The 22,770-nt window shown below is 43.1% G+C and overlaps 1 protein-coding gene across 2 annotated transcripts in view; it reads right to left on the bottom strand.

Moving 5' to 3' along the window:
• Window positions 1–20,812, bottom strand: part of vill (villin-like) — a 63,528-nt gene extending 42,716 nt beyond the window's left edge. The window contains exons 1-4 of one of the 2 annotated variants that reach the window (XM_036945629.1): window positions 20,620–20,812; window positions 7,974–8,054; window positions 7,122–7,196; window positions 3,096–3,289 (exon numbers count right to left, since the gene is read on the bottom strand). In XM_036945629.1, coding sequence (XP_036801524.1) covers window positions 3,096–3,289; window positions 7,122–7,196; window positions 7,974–8,045 — 341 coding nt within the window. In that variant the 5' untranslated portion in view covers window positions 8,046–8,054; window positions 20,620–20,812. Of the gene's footprint in view, window positions 1–3,095; window positions 3,290–6,939; window positions 6,954–7,121; window positions 7,197–7,973; window positions 8,055–20,619 lie in introns of those variants that run through there. The other variant, XM_036945630.1, reaches the window with a different exon arrangement.
• Between the last annotated feature and the right edge of the window lie 1,958 nt (window positions 20,813–22,770).

Here is a 22,770-nt window from a genome sequence, read left to right as displayed (position 1 = left end):
CCGGAGTTCCTCTGTGGAGATGGGAGAACCTTCCAGAAGGACAACCATTTCTGCAGCACTCCACCAATCAGGCCTTTATGGTGGTGTGGCCAGACGGAAGCAGCTCCTCAGTAAAAGACACATGACAGCCTGCATGGAGTTGGCCAAAAGGCACCTAAAGGACTCTCAGAACATGAGAAACAAAATTCTCTGGTCTAATTAAACCAAGAATAAACTCTTTGGCCTGAATGCCAAGCATCATGTCTGGAGGAAACCTGCCACCATCCCTACGGTGAAGCATGCTGAGGGGATATTTTTCAGTGGCAGGGACTGGGAGACAAGTCAGGATTGAGGGAAAGATGAATGGAGAAAAGTACAGAGAGATCCTTGATGAAAACCTGCTCCTGAGCGCTCAGGACAGACTGGGGCGGAGGTTCACCTTCCAACAGGACAACGACCCTAAGCACTCAGCCAAGACACAGGAGTGGCTTCGGGACAATTCTCTGAATGTCCTTGAGTGGCCCAGACTTGAACCATATCGAACATCTCTGGAGAGACCTGAAAATAGCTGTGAAGTGACGCTCCCCATCCAACCTGACAGAGCTTGAGAGGATCTGCACAGAAGAATGGGAGAAACTCCCCAAATACAGGTGTGTCAAGCTTGTAGCATCATATCCAAGAAGACTCGAGGCTGTAATCGTTGCCAAAGATGCTTCAACAAAGTATTGAGTAAAGGGTCTGAATACTTCTATAAATGTGATATATACCATTTCTAAAAAACCCTGTTTTTGCTTTGTCATTATGGGGTATTGTGTGTAGATTGATGAGGAAAAACAACAATTTTATACATTTTAGAATAAGGCTGTAACGTAAGAAAATGTGTGACTGTCTTCTATGACGTTACTATGAATAAGAGTGATATAATTTGTATTTGTCAAACATGCATCAATATTCATGTCACCAGAATAAGACCCTTATTGGAAAGTAGCATAACGCTCATCACCTTGCACATTCACCACCCTGTGAAGTGGATTTCATCTACAGCCTTAATAAACTGCATGCTTTCCCAGGTAGGAGGAGACACATAACGTATCGCGTGATTCCAAGTTTACTTTAATTTGACGGTTATTATATCAACATAATGGAGTTTCCACTGACATTTCATCGCATAATCAATTTACACGACACAAAAACATCCCACCATGTCGAACAAACAAATTGTCTGTAGGCATTTATAAAATTGTATGACCATTTCTAAAATTGTATTGACATTTCATATTTCCTTTATTGATCTAATGTTCTTCAACAACAGATGTACTCTGGCCGGCTGTGACATTTTTAATGCGGCAGGTAATTGGTCTGCATGAAATGGTTGGATGGACACCTGCTTAGTGTTGTAAATGAACCTATGAGCCCCAAACCCAAATTAATGGAAGATGAAGGCATCAAACAGGGAGTTGGTTGATGTAAATGGCTATTAAATATACAAAATACCACAAATCCTCATATTCTAAAATCAAATGATATCTCTAACAGGTTGTGACAAACATGGGAGAGTACCTGCACCAGGCGGAGGTGACCAGACCATAGTCATTTGTCTTGGCTCTTGGGGACTGCTCACAGGTGTTTACAGTCGTTAGTGGACCAGCATTGGAGCAAGGTACACTGCTTGGGTCACCGGATTCAAGTCCTATTATGTGTTTGATATCAACTTCCCCTCTGTGCCCCAGCATGGGAATTCCTACAGACCACAGTGTATCAGCTGTCAAGGAACAGAATACCACACAGACTGTTGAGAGTCTTTGTTCCACTGAACAATAGTGGATAAAAATCTATTATTGTATGTAGTGGGAGAAGTGACAGGAGGAAGAACAGCCCTCCCTCCGGCTGACGTGTTCCTGTGAATTAATGGATGAGCCATAAGTGTCTCATTCCAATGCTATTATGCTCTTAAGGCACTATTTATAGCTCTGTTAAATGGACTTTTAGTTTGTTTTTCTAATGCATTTGCTTTTTGCCTACAGTATGGTTTATGGCTCGTCTTTAGTTCAACTACTGAAGCGCGCGCGTTCTGGTACGCTTTCATTCTATCACAAAAATTATTTTAAATACAAATTTTACATTTAGGGGATTGTGAAAAGCGCTTTATGAACAAAATACAGTTATTAAGTAATGAGTCATTAGTCCATGTCCTTAGTAGATCGACCTTCAAATATAATATTTTACACTTGTTCTGTGTTACAATGTTTTAACTCAACCCAAATGTAGACAGTTATATTGGCAAGACAGCATGATGTGTGTGTTCTGTCACCTTAAATAGCAGACAGTGTGTTAATACCACTTAAGACAGATACTCTCACACATGCTTTGTTTATCTCAGATTGCACATCAAGTTCAGCTGAGGCTTTAGTCTGATGTTTGGACTGTTCGATTCATGAAATTCTATTCATACATCAATTCTAATAATCAATCCTACTTTATGAAATCTTATCTTGTGAAATAATACATATTCTGAAAAGAGAGCTCCGCTGTAAGGATAGCACCGTTTGTCACTGTTATAGGGCATTTCATGTATTGTTTAGTGTTGTGTTGTGTGGTGTGGTGGCTTCACTGGCATCTACAGAAATGGTTTGAGTTTTGCCTCACCAAGACATGCTGAAATCGCAACTGAGTATGAATGTGCCTGCGTGTTATGTGTGTATGAGCAAATTAAGTGTGTGTTTTCGAGTGTCAGTGTGTGTGAGTGTGTGTGTAGAGTCCTGTGTGTGTGTAGAGTCCGGTGTGTGTGTAGAGTCCTGTGTGTGTGTAGAGTCCTGTGTGTGTCTAGAGTCCTGTGTGTGTCTAGAGTCCTGTGTGTGTGTAGAGTCCTGTGTGTGTGTAGAGTCCGGTGTGTGTGTAGAGTCCGGTGTGTGTGTAGAGTCCTGTGTGTGTGTGTGTAGAGTCCTGTGTGTGTGTGTAGAGTCCGGTGAGTGTGTAGAGTCCTGTGTGTGTGTAGAGTCCTGTGTGTGTGTAGAGTCCTGTGAGTGTGTAGAGTGTGTGTCTGTGTGTGTGTGTGTGTGTGTGTGTGTGTAGTATAATATATTCATTATATTATTTCCATTCACTTGGTCACTCACATGAGTCCGTTCCTGAAGTAGCTCCTGAACTTGGAGGACTCTGCGGCCTGTACCTCCCTGTGCTGGACAGGACTGCCCCCCAGGAACTCATCCAGCTGAGTCACTAAGATGGCCGCCGCTCCCTGCTCATCCTGAGAGGAGGAGTTACCAATCCAGTAGTGGATGTCCATGGAGTTACTGGAGCCCTGACTCCTCTGGACACACACACGTACCAGTCAGATATTTTACTATATTCTACAATGTAGAATAATAGTGAAGACATCAAAATTATGAAATAACACATATGGAATCATGTAGGTACCAAAAAAGTGTTAAACAAATACATTTGACAATCTTCAAATTAGCCACCCCTTTGCCTTGATGACAACTTTGCACACTCTTGGCATTGACTGGTGCTGTATATAGTATTTACATATTGTATTCTGTTACACACACATACATGTACATGACATAGATACACATCGTTGAAATTGTATACTGCACACACACATATGCCATATGGGTAATTCTTGAGGCGTCATTCTTCAATTGCGGTGGTAAATGCTGTCTTTGGCACCATGTAAAAACATGTAAAAACACTTTAAAATTACAGAAATAATACACGTTAGATTTAACTGTTACTTTATATGAAAGCCTACTGTATATAAGTCCTTTATACTGTAAAACATATATTTATATGGATTATATAAACTACTGGGAGATAGCATGTTGATGAAGTGTAGAGGTGTAGAGACATTTTTAACAGATATTTATCTAGTATTTTGAATTCTAGACAGTAAACAAAAGTATTTAATATATTGTATAGATTTTAAAAAACATGGCTATTAAAATGCAATGTGTGTCCCTCAGTTCCCTTCCAGTCAGTCAACTTCAGTACAACATACTATGGGGGAGTCTCAGGACTCAGGACTCAGGAGGTTGAAGGATCTACAATCATGCCTGAGAAGGCTAATGAAATCCGTGCCTTGCTGGAAGCCCTGATTTCCCCAGTTGATAAGCCTGAGGCTATGATTCAATCCTTCAATTATTCCGCTCTTCACCTTAGTGTGATGGAAGCCTATTGTCGATAAGGCCCTTCCAGCGCTGAGTGCTAGCCACCCACCTGGATGCATCTCGCAGCCTAAGCCGGTTGCTTCAGGTGTCTCTATCAGGCCTACGGACCAAGGACCAGTGGTGGGAACCTTACAGGGGCTTAGTTGTATCCTGCAAGGTGATCACAAAATACGCATCCCCAGAGGGTGGGGTGCGATGTACGAAGAAAATACGATTCGGGGTATGTACACTTGTGCTGAGGACGCTGCATATCAATTACCCAGAGCTCTTAATGGTGTATCTGGCACTCAGGCGCTTCCCCCGGCTTGCGCTGGTCAGAACTGACTATATTTCATCAACAGACAGGGAGAGACTATGTGTCTCTCCCTCCTAACCTTGGATCACTCCTGGGGAGCAGTGTCCACATCCTCTCACTTTGGGCGACGCATGTCCCCGGCTACTTCAACTACGGTGCAGCTCTTTTATCCAGGTGTGGCCCTCTCTCTCGGGAGTGGAGGCTACTCACCTGGGTGGTCTCCCAGATTTGGGAAATTTTCGTTAGTGCATAGATCTTTACTTCAAGATAAAGGACTTGCTCCTTTTCAGAGTTCTGTGAGGGACATCCTTTGAGAATTCTCCACTTTAAAAGTGTACATGGCCGCTATCTCATCGGGTCAGGTGGGAGTTGACGAATCCTCACCGGGGGCCCATCCCCTGGTTGTGTGATTCCTGAAAGGTGTACGTCGTCTCAGACCACCTAACGACACCTGCCTCTGATTGAGAACCATACTAGGCCGAACCCAGAAACCAAACATAGAAAAACAAACATAGTCTGCCCACCCCAACTCACGCCCTGACCATATAAACAAAGACAAAACAAAGGAACTAAGGTCAGAACGTGACACCTATCCCCTGGTTGTGTGATTCCTGAAAGGTGTACGTCGTCTCAGACCAGTCTCTAAAACTATTGTGTCCACATGGGACATGGCACTGGTTTTGGAGGCACTGTGTGCCCCCTTTGATCCTCTGGAATCAGTGGATCTGAATAACCTCTTCTACAAAGCCTCCCTGCCCATGGCATTGGCCTCGGTTAAATGTGTTGGGGACCTCCACACGTTATCCAGTACTCAGTTCGCACCGAAGGTCATGACTATGATCCTACAGGTCTCGTTTCGCAACCTTTTGCTTCTGAAGAACAACAGAGATTACATGTCCTGTGTCAGGTGCTTTACGCAAGTACATTCAACAGACCAAGGATGTCCGGCTCTGTGAACAGTCTGTTTAACTAATTCAGCTGGCGGCAGGGCGCTCCCTAAGCAGTGTTTCTTCCACTGGATTGCGGAGGCTATCTCCCTGGCATATAGCAGCAAGGGGCATGGTTACCTAGCGGTGTACCCTCCCACTCCGCCAGGGTCTGACAGCATCTTGAGTGTTGTTTAAAGGGTTGACTATAGGAGATATTTTTGCTGCAGCGAGTTGGGCATCACCACACACTGTTGTGAGGTTTCATCACTTGGATGACACTGCTCCCAGTGTATCCCGTAGCGTGCTTATGGCTCTGACAGGGGAAAGTCTCCAGGCAGCGCACCATGTGTACAATACCCAGGTCTGGGTGGTCTGCCATGGGCCGTTTTCATTTAGTATCCATTTGGGGAGTGATTATATTTTCCCATAGTATGTTGTACCGAAGTTGACTGACTGAAATAGAAAGTAACACTATGACTATAACTACTGTTCCCTGAAGGAGGGAAACGAGGAACTCAGGAAGATTAGTTAACGTTACAGCTTTAGCTAATGGGGATCCTAATAAAATGCACAAAAACTGCCACGTTTGGCCTCCGGCACCTGTTCCTGGGCTTGGTGAAGAGTGGGCTTGGTGAAGAGTGGGCTTGGCGAAGAGTGGTATTAAATTGAAGGAAGGAATCCAAGCCTCACACTTATCAACTGTGGAAGGCGAGGATTCCAGCGAGGCACGGATTTCTTTGGCCTCTTGTCAGGAGTGAATGTAAATCCTTCAACAGGAAGTGGCGAGAGTGCGACTCCCCCATAGTATGTTGTACCTTCCCTTTTTCAGGGAACAGTAGTTACAGTCATAACGTTGCATTTTCTGTCATTGGTGTTGCCACCTTGAAAATCACTGATTTCAAAGATGCAGTATACAAGGACCTTCAGCATTTTCTCCAGTGTTATCGGGGGAGGAGTCTATGTTAAACTATCTAAATTATTAGATAATCACACCCTTTTAGTTGTGTCTACATATAAAGTTTCACTTGGTGTTAGTCAGGGAAAAAACATTGTGAGCAAAATTATTAATTTAATTACTTTACTAAATATTTTTTACAAAATTGATGACCTTAGAGTTGCCTCCATTTCAGGAAATACTGATTTACCTAAAATGTCGAATTAGTGTTACTACTCCTATTGGTGGCACAATGTTATCATAATGATACAAATTATTTAAAGTCATTAAGCTTGAAAATTAGTTTATTTAGAATGTGAAGATTTACCCAAATACATTACAATTAATAACAAGTGTTCAAAATGCCATGACCAAATGCCACCGTAAATCAGGAACGACCCTTAGAAAATGTCTACAGGGTACCAAGCTAGAGGCTCCCCACACATTCACTGTAATTCAGGAACGACCCATAGATCATTTCTACAGGGATCCAGGCTAAAGGCTCAAAGGACAATATAGCAATACTCACACAGAGGACAATGTAGCAATACTCACACAGAGGACAATGTAGCAATACTCACACAGAGGACAATGTAGCAATACTCACACCGAGGACAATGTAGCAATACTCACATAGAGGACAATGTAGCAATACTCACACAGAGGACAATGTATCAATACTCACATAGAGGACAATGTATCAATACTCACACCGAGGACAATGTAGCAATACTCACATAGAGGACACTATAGCAATACTCACATAGAGGACAATGTAGCAATACTCACATAGAGGACAATGTAGCAATACTCACATAGAGGACAATGTAGCAATCTCCCTCAAAGAAGTTCCCAAAAGCTTGGTCCGGTACAGGAACCATCTTCATGTTCTTAAAAACAACAAGATACTTTCAGAATATTATATTTCAAGAACAGCGTGACAGAACACCAACGAAAACTGTCACAAAAGTCCCATCTCAGCATTTGATCTGAGACTAAGGCAGTGTAATATACCGAGTGGAGACTGCTGTATAACCCAGTGGAGACTGCTGTATAACCCAGCAGAGATCGCTGTATAACCCAGTGGAGACCAGCTGTATAACCCATTGGAGACCGCTGTATAACCCAGTGGAGACCGCTGTATAACCCAGTGGAGACCGCTGTATAACCCAGTGGAGACCGCTGTATAACCCAGTGGAGACTGCTGTATAACCCAGCAGAGACTGCTGTATAACCCAGTGGAGACCGCTGTATAACCCAGCAGAGACAGCTGTATAACCCAGTGGAGACTGCTGTATAACCCAGCAGAGACCGCTGTATAACGTAGCAGAGACTGCTGTATAAACAGATGTAGGATCTTAATTTGTGCCAGTTTGCTACAGCAGGAAGATAATCCTGTAGCAACAGGAAACGTGCATTTTTAAATAGATACAAATGTATTAACCTTTTTGTAAGGGTTGATACATTTCTCATAAGAGAAAATCAAGTCTACAATTTCAAAGTGGAAATTCCAAACATTAAAAGCCTTTTTAGACCTCAAGTAAACTACAAGTTTAAAATGTCCTGCATTGCAGAAAAGTTATCCTGCAACAGGGTGATCAAATGAAGATCCTACATCTGTTACAGTATATTACAATAGGATGTATTTTGAAAGACGTGGGACTTACATTGATGGTCCAGATCTGTAGGCCAGACTTCCTGCTGACATGCTGAAAGGCTTCTGGACTTTCTTCAGTCATTCTGCACAACTAACAATACAGTAGAGAGCATGCTGAATGTACTGTGAATCACCTCAGAAGGGTTGCTGCATGTTTACTAAGAAGTGCCTATTTTCCACAGAGTCTTTAACCACCAAGCCACCAACATATTTGACATACACTATAAAAAATAAAAAATAAACACCCACAAATGTAGTTGTTTCAACTAATTATTTTTAAATTACTGGTTCCACAGCTTCTTTTTGTTTACTTAAACTGAACCCCCCCAAAAATTGTCGACCCACATTTTTCTGTCTCGTGTTTAATCAATTAAAAATTTGGACAAATTTTTGGACATCTTAACTAAAAAAAAATCTGTGCAACTGGTTATACACAACAATAAGAATTTCTAGTTGAATGAACGTACTAGACAATTTGATCATTTTAAAATTGATATAATTTGTATCCATGTTTTCTCATGTTGGAGATGTTTGGGCCAACTAAAAATGTTAAGTTCAGGTAACACTTTGACCAAAAAGTTGAGTAAACCAGAAAAGTCTGTGGAACTAAAAGTTAGTTGAAACAAATAGATGTTGTTTTACTGTGTACATCGATAACCACCTGGGGTCATTTTGACCCCAAGAAGAAACTATTGGAAAAAGCAACAATCACAGCAAAATATCTAATTCTTTCTTATAAAAAAACATAATTAGGCATGTAAATAATTGTATCCAAAATGTGTTTTTTTTGAGCAGAAATCAGGAACATGTGACCTTCCATGTGCCTTAAAAACAAACTTGTACTGTATGTCATCTGTAAATACAAAAAAAATGTTAAATTACGAGCCTAGTTGGTTTAGCAATGGAAAAAGCCAGGAACCTTCCCGCTAGCCATGATTGGCTGAGATAATGGATGGGCTGGACATGCCAGGAGATGAGTTCGGATTGAGAATGCAGGCACGTGGGAGACCGGGGAATCGGGGATGAAGGAGTAGCCTGTCCTTGTAAATAAGAATTTGTTCTAAACTGACTTGCCTATTTAAATAAAGGTTACACTAAGAGCATAACATTTCTACACCCTAATTGTATAATTCTAGTCTAACCAATACCCAAACGGAGATTAAGTGAAAATAGAAATCTCATTGATTTATCACTACCAGTCCCCATTGATTTATCACTACCAGTCCCCATTGATTTATCACTACCAGTCCCCATTGATTTATCACTACCAGTCCCCATTGATATATCACTACCAGTCCCCATTGATTTATCACTACCAGTCCCCATTGATTTATCACTACCAGTCCCCATTGATTTATCACTACCAGTCTCCATTGATTTATCACTACCAGTCCCCATTGATTTATCACTACCAGTGCCCATTGATTTATCACTACCAGTCCCCATTGATTTATCACTACCAGTCTCCATTGATTTATCACTACCAGTCCCCATTGATGTATCACTACCAGTCCCCATTGATTTATCACTACCAGTCCCCATTGATTTATCACTACCAGTCCCCATTGATTCATCACTACCAGTCCCCATTGATTTATCACTACCAGTCCCCATTGATTTATCACTACCAGTCCCCATTGATTTATCACTACCAGTCCCCATTGATTTATCACTACCAGTCCCCATTGATTTATCACTACCAGTCCCCATTGATTTATCACTACCAGTCTCCATTGATTTATCACTACCAGTCCCCACTGATTTATCACTACCAGTCCCCATTGATTTATCACTACCAGTCCCCATTGATTTATCACTACCAGTCCCCATTGATTTATCACTACCAGTCCCCATTGATTTATCACTACCAGTGCCCATTGATTTATCACTACCAGTCCCCATTGATTTATCACTACCAGTCCCCATTGATTTATCACTACCAGTCCCCATTGATTTATCACTACCAGTCCCCATTGATTTATCACTACCAGTCTCCATTGATTTATCACTACCAGTCCCCATTGATTTATCACTACCAGTCCCCATTGATTTATCACTACCAGTCCCCATTGATTTATCACTACCAGTCCCCATTGATTTATCACTACCAGTCCCCATTGATTTATCACTACCAGTCCCCATTGATTTATCACTACCAGTCCCCATGCTTGTCTCAGAGCAGCGTGAAACGGTGCTAAAATAGTTGTAGTCTATTGCTTCAAATCCTATTGCTTCTAACTTCAATAGGCTCTTTAAATAATTAAGACCTACACCACTTCTAACAGCACATTACTCAACACTAGCGAGACTCATGTCGCCCACGGTAGGCCTACAGTATATCGAAAAATAAGATCTGACTCTCTGCCAATAATTACATATAGAGGATTGGAGGATATTTCTGTAATTCAGTGATATTTATTCCCATAGTAATTCGTTATGGATCCATAAATAAATAAACATCTGCATTTTGAAAGAGTATTTTTATCATTATTTTATTAACAAAAGTATAAAGATGCCATTATTAGTTACATTGTTTTAGTTAGAACGTGCAGACTGGCACTAAGAACAGAACAGCAGGAACGTTTCCCTAGTCATTACCGTTATTAGTGCAATGCCCCTTAAAGTGTTGTCAGTGGGGTGGGGGGTGGGGTCCCGGGTTGGGACCCCGCCCCCCCCTCCACCCCCACGCCCCTCTCCCTTCCACATGGGCTAGGTCGGTCATCTGTGCTCAACTCTGCGGTCCATCCCGTGCCTCCCCTCTCCCTTCCACATGGGCTAGGTCGGTCATCTGTGCTCAACTCTGCAGTCCATCCCGTGCCCCCTGCCATCGTGCCTTGAACCTTGCATGTGTTCAGTGGATACAGCTGGAGAACTGCACTCGGGATGCGTGACCAATATGACCAATATGACGTTGAAGGAATTGTCCGTAGAACTCCGAGGAAGGATTGTATTGAGGCACAGATCTGGGGAAGGGAACCAAAACATTTCTGCAGCATTTAAGGTCCCCACCAAGAACACAGTGACCTCCATCATTCTTAAATAGAATACGTTTTTAGAACCACTAAGATTCTTCTTAGAACTGGCCGCCCGGCCAAATTGAGCAATCGGGGAGAAGGGCCTTGGTCAGAGAGGTGACCAAGAACCCGATGGTCACTCTGACAGAGCTCCAGAGTTCCCCTGTGGAGATGGAAGAAACTTCCAGAAGGACAACCATCTTTGCAGCACTCCACCAATCAGGCCTTTGCGGTAGACTGGCCAGACGGAAACCTCTCCTCAGTAAAAAGCACCTGACAGCCTGCTTGAAGTTTTTCAAAAGGCACCTAAAGGACTTTCTGACCATGAGAAACAAGATTCTCCAGTCTGATGAAACCAAGATTGAACTCTTCAGCCTGAATTCCAAGCGTCACGTCTGGAGGAAACCTGGCATCATCCCTACGGTGAAGCATGGTGGTGGTAGCATCATGCTGTGGGGATGTTTTTCAGCGGCAGAGACTGGGAGACTAGTCAGGATCGAGGCAAAGATGAACGGAGCAAAGTACAGATAGACCATTGATGGCAACCTGTGCCTGAGTGCTCAGGACCTCAGACTGTGGTGAACATTCACCTTCCAACCGGACAGCAACCATAAGCACATAGCCAAGACAATGCAGGATTGGCTTTGGGACAATTCTCTGAATGTCCTTGAGTGGCCCAGCCAGAGCCCAGGCTTAAACCCAATCTAACATCTCTGGAGAGAACTGAAAATATCTGTGCGTGACGCTTCCCATCCAACCTGACAGAGCTTGAGAGGATCTGCAGAGAAGAATGGGAGAAACTCCCAAAATACAGGTGTGTCAAGCTGGTAGCGTCATACCAAATAAGACTTAAGGCTGTAATCGCTGCCAAAGGTGCTTCAACAAAGTACTAGGTAAAGGGTCTGAATACTTATGTAAATGTGATATTTCATTATTTTTAACCTGTTTTTGCTTTATCATTATGGGGTATTATCTGTAGATTGATGAGGGGGGAGAATTTTTTTTTTATCCATTTTTGAATAAGGCTTCAACATAACAAAATGGGGAAAAAGTAAAGGGGTCTGAATATTTCCAAATGCACTGTACGTGGTATAGAACCTTAGGCAGGTACATGGGGTGCTACATCACTGCAGATGATATGTCTATCTGGTCAAACTCACTGATACAGGTCCCCGTCCATCCTCTGTTGGTATGGATAACTTGTCATTATGTCTCCAGGGAAACCTATATTCAGATAAAGATCCTATCTGCTGTAGGACTGTAGTTAGATGTTTTGGGCTGGGGTCAAAACACATTGTATGTCCATATTGATACAGAAACACTCAATGATTTAGATTTGGTAAGAACAAGTTGAATGAAGAATTGAATAAACCACCTCTGGGCTGTGAACAAAAATATGCCTCTGGGGTCAAAATGACCCCAGTCAGTACTTTTAAGGTTAAAGGCAATATACAGTAGATATTCTGCAGTAAAGAGCCTATTATAAAAGCAGGTAATCTCATGACTGTTCTGGAGAACAGGTGGCCTAAGACCAGCAGGCCTGTCAACTTGGCGTCAACTAGCCACTATGGCAACAAACAACTTCCGCAATCAGGGGCGTGTAATTGCCCCTTCGGACAGATATCAGCACTGCCAGATAAACACACAGGGTGTCACTGAGCAAACACTACGACATATCACTATCACATTAGTGTCACGGAAGGACTATAAAATGTCACTGACTGTAAGAATACAGCTTGCTGTACTGTATGAGAACGCAAAGGCAAAACCAAAGCAGAGAACTCTGGGTGTGCTTTGATTTATGAGAACACAGCTACATGACCGCTTTATATAAAGATAGAGGAAGTCTAGTTACTGAAGTAATACAGATTCATTCAGTGGTCATACTTACTATATACAGATAGTTAAATAGAGGAAGTCATACTTACTATATGAAGATAGTTAAATAGAGGAAGTCATACTTACTATATACAGATAGTTAGATAGAGGAAGTCATACTATATACAGATAGAGGAAGTCTAGTTACTGAATTAATACAGATTCATTCAGTGGTCATACTTACTATGTACATATTGTTAGATAGAGGAAGTCATAAATACTATATACAGATAGTTAAATAGAGGAAGTCATACTTATGATATACAGATAGTTAAATAGAGGAAGTCATACTTACTATATTCAGATAGTTAAATAGAGGAAGTCATACTTACGATATACAGATAGTTCGATAGAGGAAGTCATACTATATACAGCTAGTTAGATAGAGGAAGTCATACTATATACAGAGAGTTAGATAGAGGAAGTCATACTTGCTATATACAGATAGTTAAATAGAGGAAGTCATACTTACTATATACAGATAGTTAGATAGAGGAATTCACACTTACTATATACAGATAGTTAAATAGAGGAAGTCATACTTACTATATACAGATAGTTAAATAGAGGAAGTCATACTTACTATATACAGATAGTTAGATAGAGGAAGTCATACTATATACAGATAGAGGAAGTCTAGTTACTGAATTAATACAGATTCATTCAGTGGTAATACTTACTATATACATATTGTTAGATAGAGGAAGTCATACTTACTATATACAGATAGTTAAATAGAGGAAGTCATACTTACGATATACAGATAGTTAAATAGAGGAAGTCATACTATATACAGATAGTTAGATATAGGAAGTCATACTATATTCAGATAGTTAGATAGAGGAAGTCATACTTACGATATACAGATAGTTAAATAGAGGAAGTCATACTTACTATATACAGATAGTTAAATAGAGGAAGTCATACTATATAGAGATAGTTAGATGGAGGAAGTCATACTATATACAGATAGTTAGATAGAGGAAGTCATACTTACGATATACAGATAGTTAAATAGAGGAAGTCATACTTACTATATACAGATAGTTAAATAGAGGAATTCACACTTACTATATACAGATAGTTAGATAGAGGAAGTCATACTTAGTATATACAGATAGTTAAATAGAGGATGTCATACTTACTACATACAGAGTGTTAAATAGAGGAAGTCATACTATATACAGATAGTTAGATAGAGGAAGTCATGCTATATACAGATATTTAGATAGAGGAAGTCATACTTACGATATACAGATAGTTAGATAGAGGAAGTCATACTATATACAGATAGTTAGATATAGGAAGTCATACTATATACAGATAGTTAGATAGAGGAAGTCATACTATATAGAGATAGTTAGATGGAGGAAGTCATACTATATACAGATAGTTAGATAGAGGAAGTCATACTTACGATATACAGATAGTTAAATAGAGGAAGTCATACTTACTATATACAGATAGTTAAATAGAGGAATTCACACTTACTATATACAGATAGTTAGATAGAGGAAGTCATACTTAGTATATACAGATAGTTAAATAGAGGATGTCATACTTACTACATACAGAGTGTTAAATAGAGGAAGTCATACTATATACAGATAGTTAGATAGAGGAAGTCATACTATATACAGATATTTAAATAGAGGAAGTCATACTTACTATATACAGATAGTTAGATAGAGGAATTCACACTTACCATATACAGATAGTTAGATAAAGGAAGACATACTTACTATATACAGATAGTTAGAAAGGGGAAGTCATACTATATACAGATAGTTAGATAGAGGAAGTCACACTATATACAGATAGTTAGATAGAGGAAGTCATACTATATACAGATAGTTAGATAGAGGAAGTCATACTTACTATATACAGATAGTTAGATAGAGGAAGTCATACTTACTATATACAGATAGTTAGATAGAGGAAGTCATATTTACTACATACAGATATTTAGATAGAGGAAGTCATACTATATACAGATAGTTAGATAGAGGAAGTCATACTTATTATATACAGATAGTTAGATAGAGGAAGTCAAATTTACTATATACCGATATTTAGATAGAGGAAGTCATACTATATACAATTTAAGAGTACTATTACAAACTTCTCTTTTTAGAAACAGGATTGAGTGTTGCTGAGCAGCTGACAGGTCCAAGGTGTAGTGAGGACAGGGAGTGTGTGGTGAGTGGAGCTTGGTGACCTCAAACAGGATATGAACCGGCTGCCTGAAAAAATCTCAAGCTAACTATCCCCAGCCCTTATTAAAACCTGCTCAGTCATGGTACCAGGAATGTGTCCCAAATGGCAGCCTACTCCCTACGTAATGAACTATGGGGCCCTCAAACACCAAACCTCTTTGGGCCGTGGCCAATAGCAGTTCATTACATAGGGAGTAGTGTGCCATTTTGGGACAGAAACCTAATCTCAGATTAAGGCCTGACTCATTTAAAACAAACATGAATGTCACTGCAGTATTCACGTCAACTTCAACAATAGGGTTAGTGCTAACAGTGATTTCACTGGCAACGCCCCAGTGGTTCTGAAGGCCAAACCAGGATGCCTGTCACCTATCATCGTTACTACTACTAAATGTGGAGTCGGGTAAGGTGGAGTCAGGTAAAATTGAATGCACGGTTTATCCCGCATACACACTGATCCCATGACTCATCATCATCATGTCAACTGAAGGTCAACATTCCAAATAAAAAATGTGGTATGATTAATCTACCCTGAACTAATTAGTTTACTACTGTCCTATAATTATTTACCACTGCCTAACTACTACAGGCTTCTGGAAGTGACTAGAAGTGATTAGAAGTGACTGAGTCAACACGGTTCTGCTGGCAGACTGGCATATGGAGGACAAGTCCTTTAGTACATCAAAGGGTGCTGTTTATATGTCTGTTGACCGTATCAAAATGATCCCAATATACTGCAGCACTAGCTTAGTGGTCCTATGTGATGGAACCAGAAGAAATATCTGGCATAAGGTGACTTTGTTCAATTCCAACTGCTAGTTCAACTGATGACTACACCTTGTCCTACCAGGCTTCTAGGTTCTCCTCAGACAAACAGATTGTGAACAAGTCCATTAACTAACCTCCACCCACCAATAGTTGAGTTTCACATGAGAAGTAACAACTGCAGTACTTAAAAGTCATGATCAGCCTTATTAAAATAGCACTGATGGAGCTCTCACTTCAACAACCTTCCCTAAGTCATCCTAACCCTTCCTATGATCTAACAGTTCCTATCCCTAACCCTTCCTAATCATAATCCTTCATATGCCCTAACCCATCCTAACCCTTTCTAACCTTTCCTAAACACTCCTAACCACTCCAAACCACTCCTAACCTTTCCTAACCCTTCAAAACGCCTCCTAACCGTTCCTAACCCTTCAAAACCCCTCCTAACCGTTCCTAACCCTCCCTAACCACTCTAAACCCTTCATAACCCTTCAAAACCCCTCCAAACCCTTGCCTTCCTAACACCTCCTAATCCTTCCTAAACCCCCCGAACCCCTCCAAACCCTTCCTTACTGTCATGACTGTCCTGATCAGGTCAGGTTACAGGAGACCACAACCCTACAGATTATCTCTCAACCCCAACAGAGGAGGAGAGATCTAGGGGTCTGAAGATGTGGGGGCCACAGACACATTCCTTTTATCCTGTCACTATGGAGAACCAGCCTCAGAACATTAAACATGAAATAAAGGGACTTTGGAACAATGGTTTCCGTCAGCCACAATGGTGGTCATGACGATAGATGGAATATGAAAATGTATGTCATTTTTGTTTTGTTATTAAAGGTTATAGATGACGTTATTTCGAAAACAGTGTAACGTGAAGAGTTTTCCTAGTAGATGTTTGATGTTTATACATTGTACGTTGTATGGAAAATATCCAAATCAAAGAGAATGTGTTGGGGAAGATGAAATGTTAAGTTAGTTGTCTAAAATTGGATTTGAATAAAATCTAGACCTTGCCTCATTAATTTGGTAAGCCCAGAGAATTGCCCTAAAGGCGGTTACGCCCACTTCTGACCCAAGTGTATAAAACCTGTGAGTATAGAATTTACAGGAAGACTACGTGACCCCAGCTGCAGCAAGGTCTAAAAAGTCAACAAACCCAGAAGCAAGTTTGAGGACAAAGAAATCCTTTTCTACCCAAGCTACGGATGAGTAGCTGTGTCTAAGCGGGTGAATTCAAGTCGAACCACCTAGCCTCCATCTCCCATCGAATCGTGGTATCTAAAGGGTTTCATTCCTATGCTGTGAGCTCTGAGCTACAGAGCTGTCTGTCCTCAGAAGACCCCTTCCAGAGCAAAGGGTTAGGGTACAGACTCCTAAGCCCAAAAGGACACTGACAGCGGGAGGACGATCAGGGAGGTGCACCGGGGGAGTGTGTCATCGAACAGCTGAAGGCCTACGCAGAGAATCCTCTGAGATCATCCCCACGTAATTACATCATTATATTCTGACCCATAAGAGCGGCAGTTTGGGGCAAGGCTAGGGTTAGAATAGCATAGCTGACAAATTCACCCAAATGTATATTTCTCTTGTGTACTTTCTCTTTTTCTCACTCTTTTGAAATCCTCATTGTGAGTAACAACCGCTATAGTGTGTTGGCCCGTTATACTAAGTTCTAATCAATAGCCTAAAATGTGTTTTGTCTATGTGTATCTTTTATCATCATTTTAGCTTTTTAGTAAATAAATATTCAACTAAGATTGGTTTGGTACAAATTAATTGGTGAGACCCGGGTCCGTGCAGATTCACGGGCTAAACGACTTTCAGAACGAGATTGGTAGAGGCAACTGGTTAATTAGCGGCTGTTGTAAAATCAATATTCTGATATTCTTTGAGTTAATTTGGGAAATAGAAACTCAATAAAAACTAGTTTTCACATGGTGCCCCAGGTTAATGAGTTAATAATTGCTTGATTCAGTTAATCACGCAATTAGAAACTTTAATCATTCGATGAACAACAGTCGTCACATTAACTAATACAACGTCACAACACTTCCTAACCCATCCTAACCCCACCTACACATCCTAATCCCTCCTAACCCTTCTATCACCTCCTAACCTGTCCTATACCCACCTAACACTTCCTAACCCTTCTATCACCTCCTAACCTGTCCTATACCCACCTAACACCTCCTAACCCTTCCTAAACCCTCCCAACCCTTCTATCACCTCCTAACCTGTCCTTTACCCTCCTAACCCTTCATAACCCCCCTTAACCCCTCCTAACACTTCCCAACCCCTCCTAACCCTTCCTAAACCGTCCTAACCCTTCCTATACCCAACTAACCCTTCATAACCCCTCCTAACCCCTCCTAACACTTCCCAAACCCTTCTAACCCTTCATAAACCCTCCTAACCCCTCCTAACACTTCCTAACCCCTCCTAACCCTTCCTAAACCCTCCTAACCCTTCCTAACCCTCCTAACCTGTCCTACCCTCTCCTAACACTTCCCAGCCCCTCCTAACCCCTCCCAGCCCCTACTAACCTATCCCAACCCTTCCTAACCCTCTACCGACCCTTCCTAACCTATCCTAACCCCACCTAACCCCTCCAAACCCTTCCAAACCTCTCCTAACCCTTCCTAACCCCTCATATCCCCTCCTAACCGTTCCTAACCTCTCCTAACCTTTCCTAGCCCTTCCTAAACCTTTCTAACCTGTCCTATCCCCTCCTAACCCTTCCCAGCCCCTCCAAACCCTTCCTAACCCCTCCTAACCTCCCAAACCCTTCCTAAACGCCACCTAACCCCTCTAAACCCTTCCAAACCTATTCTAGCTCTTATTAACACCTCCTAACCCCTCCAAACCCTTCCTAACCCCTTCTAACCCCCTAACCCTTTCTAACCCCTCCTAACCCTTCCTACCCTCTCCTAACCATTCCTAACCCACCCTAACTCTTCCTATCCCCTCCTAACCCTTCCTAACCCCTCATAACCCCTCCTAACCCTTCATAACCCCTTCTAACCCCCTAACCCTTTCTAACCCCTCCTAACCCTTCCTACCCTCTCCTAACCATTCCTAACCCATCCTAACTCTTCCTATCCCCTCCTAACCCTTTCTAACCCCTCCTAACCCATCCTAACTCTTCCTATCCCCTCCTAACCCTTCCTAACCCCTCATAACCCCTCCTAACCCTTCATAACCCCTTCTAACCCCCTAACCCTTTCTAACCCCTCCTAACCCTTCCTACCCTCTCCTAACCATTCCTAACCCATCCTAACTCTTCCTATCCCCTCCTAACCCTTCCTAACCCCTCCTAACCCATCCTAACCCTTCCTAACCCCTCCTAACCCTTCATAACATCTCCTAACCCTTCCTAACCAATCCTAACCAATCCTGACGATTCCTAGCCCATCCTAACCCTTCCTAACCCCTCCTGACCATTCCTAACCTCTCCTAACCTCTCCTAACCCTTCATAACCCCTCCTAACCCTTCCTAACCCTTCCTAACCACTCCTAACCCCTCCTAACCCTTCCTAACCCTTCCTAACTCCTCCTGGCCATTTCTTACGTCTCCTAACCCCTCCTAACCTCTCCTAACCCTTCCTAACCCTTCCCAATCTCTCCCAACCCCTCCTAACCTCTCCTAACCCTTCCTAGCCCTTCCTAAACCTTTCTAACCTGTCCTATCCCCTCCTAACCCTTCCCAGCCCCTCCAAACCCTTCCTAACCCCTCCTAACCTCCCCTAAACTCCCCTAACCATTCCTAACCCATCCTAACTCTTCATATCCCCTCCTAACCCTTCCTAACCCCTCCTAACCCATCCTAACCCTTCATAACCCCTTCTAACCCCCTAACCCTTTCTAACCCCTCCTAACCCTTCCTACCCTCTCCTAACCATTCCTAACCCATCCTAACTCTTCCTATCCCCTCCTAACCCTTCCTAACCCCTCCTAACCCATCCTAACCCTTCCTAACCCCTCCTAACCCTTCATAACCTCTCCTAACCCTTCCTAACCAATCCAAACCAATCCTGACGAGTCCTAGCCCATCCTAACCCTTCCTAACCCCTCCTGACCATTTATTACCTCTCCTAACCCCTCCTAACCTCTCCTAACCCTTCATAACCCCTCCTAACCCTTCCTAACCCTTCCTAACCCTTCCTGATCATTTCTTACCTCTCCTAACCGTTCCCAACCTCTCCTAACCCTTCCTAACCCCTCCTAACTCTTCCTAACCCCTCCTAACCCTTCCTAACCCCTCCTAACCCTTCATAATCTCTCCTAACCCTTCCTAACCATTCCTAACCAATCCTAACTATTCCTAACCCCTCCTAACCCTTCATAACCCCTCCTGACCATTCCTAACCTCTCCTAACCCCTCCTAACCTCTCCTAACCCTTCATAACCCCTCCTAACCCTTCCTAATCTCTCCTAACCCCTCCTAACCCTAACCCATGGCTTACTGCTGATGGAAAAACTGGTTCCACATCTATTAAGCACTATTATTATCAGACAATGGTCAGTGTGCACACCTTACTAAGTACATAGAACTACCTCATAATATACTTCCAACTCCCTGGTGAATTCACAAAGAAAGCTTTATGTGCCAGTTCACAGAGAATGAACTTTACAGTCAACAATACCTGTAACAACACTGACTGAAAGAGCAATATATCAACCTTATCAATCTCAACATGAAAACAGACTGATTTAACAGCAGTGAAAGAATAACACTGTCATTGATGAAATAACTACCATGCTGTATGAATCTTACCTATGGCAGGTGAGTGATACAGGATGGGCCAGGTATAGGAGAAGCAGTGATATCTCCGGTGGTCTGGTCTAGATATAACTCTAAGTGAGAACTATAACTACTCCTCTCTCTCCCTCTGTGTGAGTATGAGTGTGTGTGGTGGCGTCGGTAAGGTAGGGTGTGTTTATGTCTGTCCTCCCACTGTTCTGAACACACCTACTATCCCTCACTACCTACTCTCCCTTCCTATCTACAAACCTACAGTTGAAGTCAGAAGTTTACATACACCTTAGCCAAATATTTTTAAACTCAGTATTTGTCACACCCTGGTCGAAGTATTTTGTGTTTATCTTTATTTATTTGGTCAGGCCAGGGTGTGGCATGGGTTTTTGTAGGTGGTGTGTATGTATGGGGATTGTAGCTAGTGGGGTGTTCTAGCTAAGTCTATGGCTGTCTGAAGTGGTTCTCAATCAGAGGCAGGTGTTTATCGTTGTCTCTGATTGGGAACCATATTTAGGCAGCCATATTCTTTGAGTTTGTCGTGGGTGATTGTCCTTAGTGTCCTGATGTCATTGTTCTGTGTTAGGTTACACAAGTATAGGCTGTTTCGGTTTTCGTTAAGTTTATTGTTTTGATAGTGTTTGTGTTTAGTGTGTTACTTCATTAAACATGGATTGCAATAGACACGCCGCATTTTGGTCCGACTCTCCTTCTCCTCAAGAATACCGTGACAGAATCACCCACCACAAAGGGACCAAGCAGCGTGTCAACAGGCAGGAGCAGCGCGAGGAGATGCGCAATAAGGATTTCTGGACATGGGAGGAAATCCTCGACGGGAGAGGACCCTGGGCTAAACCAGGGGAGTGTAGCCGCCCAAAGGTGCAGCGGGAGAAGAAACAACAGGCGCAGCCCAAAGAGGAGTACAGTATGGAGTATACGACTTGGGAGGAGATCGACAGGTGGGCGGCCGACCCAGGGAGAGTGCCGGAGCCCGCCTGGGATTCGATGGAGCAGTGCGCGGAAGGATATAGGAGAATGGAGTTTGCGAAGCAAGCAAGGCGGCGCGGACGGAGGCCCCATAGTCACCCCCAAAAATGTATTGGGGGGGGGGCTCAGGGAGAGTGTGGCAGAGTCAGGAGCCAGACCTGAGCCAACTCTTCCTGTTTATCGTGAGGAGCCAAGGAGGAGACCAGAACCAGAGCCGGTGTTGGAGGTGAGCGAAACAGAGACTGTAAAGGATTTAATGGGGAAATTGGAGGAGAGAGAAATTAGGGAGTTGCTGTGTTGGTGCATTTTGCATAGAATTCGCCTGACGGAACATGTCAGGGATTTGATGGCACCTGGGTTAGCGCTCCATACTCGTCCTGAGGTCCGTTTTAGTCGGCTGGTGAAGTTGGTTCCAGTCTCACACATCAGGCCTCCTGTGCCCATCCCTAGCCTTGCACGTCCTGTGCCAGCACTACACATCAGGCCTACAGTGCGCCTCGCCTGTTCAGCGCAGCCAGAGCCTCTCATCTCTACTGCGCTATCGGAGTCTCCCGACTGTTTAGCGCAGCCAGAGCCTCTCTCCTCTCCTGCGCTGCCGGAGTCTCCCGCCTGTTCAGCGCAGCCAGAGCCTCTCTTCTCTACTGCGCTATCGGAGTCTCCCGACTGTTCAGCGCAGCCAGAGCCTTTCTCCTCTCCTGCGCTGTCGGAGTCTCCCGCCTGTTCAGCGCAGCCAGAGCCTTTCTCCTCTCCTGCGCTGCCGGAGTCTCCCGCCTGTTCAGCGCAGCCAGAACTGCCAGTCTGCATGAAGCAGCCCGAGCTGCCAGTCTGCAAGGAGCTGCCAGTCTGCAAGGAGCTGCCAGCCTGCAAGGAGCTGTCAGTCTGCATGGAGCAGCCTGAGCTGTCAGTCTGCAAGGAGCTGCCAGCCTGCAAGGAGCTGTCAGTCTGCATGGAGCAGCCTGAGCTGTCAGTCTACATGAAGCAGCCAGAGCTGCCAGTCTGCAAGGAGCTGCCAGTCTGCAAGGAGCTGCCAGTCTGCAAGGAGCTGCCAGTCTGCAAGGAGCTGCCAGCCTGCAAGGAGCTGTCAGTCTGCATGGAGCAGCCTGAGCTGTCAGTCTGCATGGAGCAGCCAGAGCTGTCAGTCTACATGAAGCAGCCAGAGCTGCCAGTCTGCAAGGAGCTGCCAGT

The sequence above is a fragment of the Oncorhynchus mykiss genome, chromosome 15 (assembly GCF_013265735.2).
Source record: "Oncorhynchus mykiss isolate Arlee chromosome 15, USDA_OmykA_1.1, whole genome shotgun sequence".
Classification (NCBI taxonomy): domain Eukaryota; kingdom Metazoa; phylum Chordata; class Actinopteri; order Salmoniformes; family Salmonidae; genus Oncorhynchus; species Oncorhynchus mykiss.
This window is presented reverse-complemented; position numbering and strand designations above follow the sequence as displayed.